This window comes from Pelodiscus sinensis, chromosome 19 (assembly GCF_049634645.1).
Source record: "Pelodiscus sinensis isolate JC-2024 chromosome 19, ASM4963464v1, whole genome shotgun sequence".
NCBI classification, from domain to species: Eukaryota; Metazoa; Chordata; order Testudines; family Trionychidae; genus Pelodiscus; species Pelodiscus sinensis.
Window position 1 is genome coordinate 19,405,483 of NC_134729.1, and position 6,001 is coordinate 19,411,483.

The window sequence follows — 6,001 nt, forward strand, 5'->3', positions numbered from 1 at the left end:
ATGCTTCCTCGCTAGCAGGGGGCTCGGGGGGTGGGGGTGGGGTGAAGGTAGCAGCCCTGTCTAGGGCCCACAGCCCAGGCACTAACTGGCGAGGCAGGAAGAGGCAGCCGGGCGGTTTATTTTCCTGTTACAATTCCCCCCCCCAAGGCTTAGCCCTGGCCCAGGCTGGGTGGGTTTTCCTGTGGCTCTGCAGGGGCCCAGCGGGCGTGGAAGTGCGGGAAGTTAGCAGCTCATCAGGCTGGATCACCGGGCTGGGGAAGTGTCAGACGCTCTGGGGAGGAGGTGCCAGAGAACCAGGGAGGAGGGGGAGGTTACAGATGTGGCAGGAGACGGGCCTGGCTCCAGAGCTGGAATGCAACATCCCTAGGCCACTGTGCCCTGAGTGGGGGGCTGCTCCAGCCTGGCCACGCCTGCCACGGTGACCTGGGCCCAGCCTCCTGCCCGGCCTCCGGTTACCAGACCCCACCTCACATTCAGGGTGTCCCTTAGCCTACCTTGGTGGGAGGTGGGCTAAGGGAGGCGCTGAAGGGAAGGTGAGGTGGGTTCTGTCGCGGCCTAGGGGTTAGGGCATTCATCTGGGGAGGGCCGGTGGTGGGTTCAAGCCCCCTCCTCCGGGAACAGCTGGCTAGGCAGTACACAGTACACAGGCTGCCCTGCTGGAAGGCGGGATAAGGGATGTCCCGAAGGTGGGGTAGGTTCTGGCGTGGCCAAATAGGGCATTTGTGTGATGTGGGGAGGGGAGGGCAGGGTGGTGTGTTCAAGTCCCGCCCACCCAGAGAGAGGTGGGATAGGGGATGCCCTGACGGTGAGATGGGTTCTGGCATGGCCAGCAGGGCCAGCAACCTCACCCGCTGAGGAAGAGGCCAACCAGGTACCTGGCTCTCCCCTGGCTCTCCCCTTCCATCCCTACTCCAGAGAGGGGGGGGGAAGCAGAGAGCCAGGGGGTGGCTGCGTGAAGCTGGTGCCATGGGAGAGCTGAGCCTAACCTGGGCTGCAGTGATGCCAGAGGGCAGCTGGGGCCTGACCAGCGCCCCTGTGAGCGGCTGGTTCCCCTGCAGCCCCTCCTGCTCTCTGCCCACCTGGCACAGGGGCCCCATCCCCTCTTGGTCACAGCACCCCCCTGTGGAGCGGGGCACCTCGCCCTGTACGCTCGAGGGGCTCTGGAGCCTCTCTGCTGCGGTGGCCACCCAGGGGGGTGCAGGTGGCATGGGCAGGGCTAGATGGGTCCCAGCGGGCGCTGTGTGTGGAGCAGCCCGGTGGCTGGGCAGGAACAAAGCTCCGGAAAGGAGGTGCCCAGCCAGCTCCCTTTCTCTGCCCCCCAAGTTTATCCCACCTTCCAGCAGGGCAGCCTCTGTATTGCCATCCAGCTGTTCCCAGGGTGGTGGGGGGGTTTGAACCCACCACTGTGCCCTCCCCAGGCAAACACCCTAACCCCTAGGCCACAACAGAACTTGGGAAGTGCTGACTCTGAAGGGTTAAAGGGCTCCCCTGCTAATTGAGCACTCAGCAGATCAAAGGCTCCCTGCCTACAATCAACACCCGCTCTTGCCTGCTGGCTCCAGAGGCCCTCTGACAAGCGGGGCTGCAGCACTGCCCTTTGTCTGCCCTGCCCAGCCATGGGGCTGGTCCCTGCCCCAGCCCTGGTGGCAGCTGGCCTGCTCTGGGCCCTGCTGAGCCTGGCCCTGGGCATGGAGGGGAGCAGGCCGGAAAGTTTGCTTTTAAAATCCTTGGGCCTGAGCACCAAGCCGAACCCCAAGGCCCCCGCCCCGGTGCCCTCCGTGCTGTGGAGGATCTTCAGGAAGCGAGAGCAGCTCTCTGGGAAGCAGGGGCCGGAGCGGGCCTGCAGGGTGGAGGAATTGAATGTCCCTGGGAACATCCTGCGTGTCTTCGCCGACCAAGGTACAGAGCCTCCGCTTCGGTGGTTGTGGGTCCGCGCAGGGACTGGGGCTGGGAGTCCTCTGGTCTTCCTGCCTCGGAACCCTCTTGCGTGGGCGCCCGAACCCAGCTGGGATCCTGGCTGGGGGTTTCCTGGAGAGAGGCAGTGGGGGCTAGTGGTTGGAGCCAAGGACTGTGGTCTCTTTCCAGCAGTGGGACTGATGGACTGTGCAAAGTCAGGCAGGGCCCTGCCCTGCCTCAGTTTCCCCAGCAGCAGCATGGCAAAGAGTCTCCCTGGGGCAAGAGGCGAAAGGCAGGTCCCTAGAGGACAGTGCTGTGTCTGTGTTATTCCCTGGCCAGACTTAGTCTGGGAGTGGTGCGTGTCTCAGTGCAGAAGGGGCTGGGGGGGATGTGATTTCAGGGCGCACGGGCCCTGGCTGATCCCCGTGGTCCAGTCCTGTGCTCCTGTGGGGCAGGGCCTTTATTTCCCAGAAGCAGCCTCCCTGCAGCTTTTAAAAGGAGTGTGGCTGGAAGCTGGGGGAGGGGGGATGAACACAGCAGCCGCCTGTCCGGTGAGCGCTCAGGTCGGCTGCGTGCGTGGGGCAGAGCAGGCGGAAGAGGCCGGAGTCCTGGGGCCTGGCCCACCCCGATGGTACTGGCTGCCAGCCTGTCTCCCACCCTATGGTGCCATCCTCAGCTGGACACACCGCGCTGGGCCAGTCCCAAGGCCTGGTGGGAATATTGCTAGACCAGAGGATGAGGCCTCACTGGGTCTGTCCTACCACACCGTGGTCCAGCGGCCCCAGGGCCGTCTGCGCCCCACCCTGGCGGAGGCAGATGCGGATTGGGGGGGGGGGGGGCTGGGGCTGCTCCTAGGGTCCGGCAGCAAGCAGCAGACAAACCAGCCTGCGGCCCAGTTTGGTTCCTCAGCCACACGCTCAGGCAGCCCCACCCCAGAGCACATGCACCTTGGCTGGGGGCTGGCTCTGAGACCCGTTTCCCTTTGCCAAGCAGTAGGGCCGGGGGATAATTATTGCCCGGGGGAATCTCCGTGGCGGTGGAGCGGCCAGAGGATGCCCACGGGCGGGGCGCTTCGTGCCCCAGCAGCCGTGGGCGGAGAGGGCAGCCGTATCGTTAACACGCTGCCCTCTGCCCTGGGCGAGGGCGAACTCCGTAGCCCGTGTGATCTGCGGCTTTTTGTCCTGCTCTGTAATCCTCTTGGGTGGGCCTCTGGGATCCTGTTCAGCAGGCCTAGTGGGGTTTCCTGGCGAGAGGCAATGGGGCCTAGTGGTTGGAGTGAAGGCCTGGGTTCTGGTGCCAGCCCTGATACTGACCAGGCAGCTCTCAACTCCCAGGAGGTGGCGCCCCATGTTCTCCTCGCACTGGCCGGCGGGATCGGGGCTGGTTCTGCTCCTTAGACTTTGCCCGGAGCGGGTGACTGTTTTGGGAGGCCTTTCCTGCCATGCCTCCCCTGTTTTCCTTCCCTCTCAGGCCACTTCATTCACAGTGGGGAGCCCAGGCCATCCCTGTGTCTGGAGAAGCGGCTGTACTTCAATTTCTCCGCCCTGGAGGAGGGGGAGCAGCTGACCATGGCCCAGCTGGAGATCCAGTTCAGCCACAACTCCTACCACGTGCCCAGCGGCGGGCAGGCCTTCGAGCTGCAGCTGTCCCAAGCCCTGGGGCCGTCGTTGCGGGGCACGGCCTCCCGCCTGCACACCCGCAAGCTGCTGGTGGCGCAGTCCTTCGCGCCGCTGCACAAGTCCCTCTTCTTCAACCTGACCGAAGTGGCGAGGGGCTGGAGGGCCCCCAGCAAGAACCTGGGCTTGATCCTGGAGCTGGCCGTGGGCAGCAGCGTCTCGCCGCCCCGCCGGCCGCAGGGCCTGTGCGACTCCTTCCTCCGCACCTCCCTGCTGGTGGTGTCCCTCAGCCAGAAGCAGTGCAACGCCTCCCGGCAGCGGCGAAGCGCCTACGACGCCCCCGTCACCCCGAGCAACCTCTGCAAGCCCCGGCGGCTCTACATCAGCTTCAGCGACGTGGGCTGGGAAAACTGGATCATCGCCCCGCAGGGCTACATGGCCAACTACTGCCTGGGGGAGTGCCCCTTCCCGTTGACGGAGGAACTCAACAGCACCAACCACGCCATCCTCCAGACCATGGTGCATTCCCTTGACCCGGAAGGAACCCCCCAGCCCTGCTGCGTGCCGGTCCGGCTGTCCCCCATCTCCATCCTCTATTACGACAACAACGATAACGTGGTGCTGAGACACTACGAGGACATGGTGGTGGATGAGTGTGGCTGCCGGTAACAGCAAGAGGGGATCCAACGGCTGGCGGAGGGGAGCGGGTCACTGGGCGATTTGGATGATGGATGGAATCAAAGGGGTTTGAATCGCCTTTGGGTGGGGGGGCAGGGTAGGGACCCTGCCTCTTTTCACTGGGTGCAGTTGGTGGCGGAGCTGCGCCTTTGAGGCAGTGCTGCAAATGCAGCCTCAACGGGAGCGCTTGATTTCTGGCATCCAGCAGATTCTGCCGCCGCGGATTTGAATGTAATGCTGATTGGCTGGAGGCAGCGGGCTTCCAAATTCTCATCTGCTAGGCTGTGTCTAGACTGGCACGATTTTCCGGAAAGGCTTTTAACGGAAACGTTTTCCATTAAAAGCATTTTCGGAAAAGAACATCTAGATTGGCACAGATGCTTTTCCACAAAAGCACTTTTTGCAAAAAAGCGTCCGTGCCAATCTAGACGCGCTTTTGCGCCAAAAAGCCCCGATCGCCATTTTCACGATCAGGGCTTTTTTGCAGAAAACAAATCTCAGCTGTCTACACTGGCCCTTTTGTGCAAAAAGGACTTGCCCAAACGGGAGCAGCGTAGTATTTCCGCAAAAACACTGACAATCTTACATGAGATCGTCAGTGCTTTTGAGCAAATTCACGCGGCCAGTGTAGACAGCTGGCAAGTTTTTCCGGAAAAGCGGCTGATTTTCCGGAAAAACTGCTCAGTCTAGACACAGCCCTGGTGTTTGCATCCACACTGGGAACTGGAGGAATCTAATGGGGGTAGGGGCTGAGTGATCCCCCCCATGGCTGAGCAGAAAACGTCCCTTTGTTCCTCTCCCTGTGCCTCCTGTTTTGAGACCGAGGTGTGGGGCCAGGCTGCACAGCCCGTGTGGCTAGAGCAGGTGCCCAGGAGGGAGTTCTGCTGGGTCGTTGGTGCCCGTTTTGCCCTGCAGCCTTAGCTTGTCCACGCTGGCAGGAACTGTAGCATCACCACTCACAGGAGCAGCACAGCTGGAGTCTCAGCCTCTTGCGCTAAGGGGTGGGATTTTTTTTCCAGAAGCAGATGAGAATTGGGCTACATTGACTTTCCTCCCCCGACTGAACAGGCCTGAAGTTTAAACTCTTTCTCCTCTGCTGGGCTTTAGATGCCAGGAGCCGGTAGGGAGAAGGGTGGGGAGAGATGGGGATGTGACTGAGTGCAAAGAGGGGTATTTTCAGACAGAGTTCTCACCAGAGCATCTTCGCACTGGAAAATGCACCTTTTTTTGGGGGGGAGAGACCCAGCCTGAGGACACGCTCTGGCTTTTGAACAATGCAAGAAGCCTGGCTTGAAAAATTTGGCCTAAATTTGTTCAAGGGGTCATGGAGAGGCACTCAACAGCCCCAGGCCCCCTGCCTCCAGTTGTAGGTAGGAGTAGCTGGAACTTATCCCCAGCTGGCCATCAAAACTTCAGGGGGTGGGAGAAATCAAGTGGCCAAACTCTTTCTAACCCAATTAAAGATCATTCTTCAAAAGTATTCGGTGGTCCCCAGTAAGTGAATCTCTATGGCGAACAAGCAGGTGGCTGCAGAGCGCAGTGGAAAGATGAATAGACAAATGTCTCCTTTTTAAAAATAAAAGTTTTCACCTTGACTATTGGCAGAGTTTCTCTCAGGCAGAGGAACAGACAAGTGTATCCCCTCTTCGTCCTACGCGTCTTTTACATGCCGCGTCGCGCTGACCCGCAGCCAGTGCCTGAACAGCCGCCTTGTAAATAAATACGCAGCGGGCTGGGGAGAAGGGGCTTGAGCAGATATTTAATGCATGGTCCTGGAGCGATGAGGACTTGGTGCAGAGAAAGAAGCTCGT

At 60.9% G+C, this 6,001-nt stretch overlaps 1 protein-coding gene across 1 annotated transcript; it reads left to right on the plus strand.

Annotated features, from left to right (window-relative positions):
• Positions 1 to 1,489: 1,489 nt before the first annotated feature.
• On the plus strand, positions 1,490 to 5,785 carry GDF1 (growth differentiation factor 1). The gene is made up of 2 exons (XM_075902868.1): positions 1,490 to 1,899; positions 3,367 to 5,785. Exons 1-2 carry the CDS (start codon positions 1,617 to 1,619, stop codon positions 4,179 to 4,181), a joined length of 1,098 nt encoding a protein of 365 aa, XP_075758983.1. The 5' UTR covers positions 1,490 to 1,616; the 3' UTR covers positions 4,182 to 5,785.
• Positions 5,786 to 6,001: the final 216 nt, after the last annotated feature.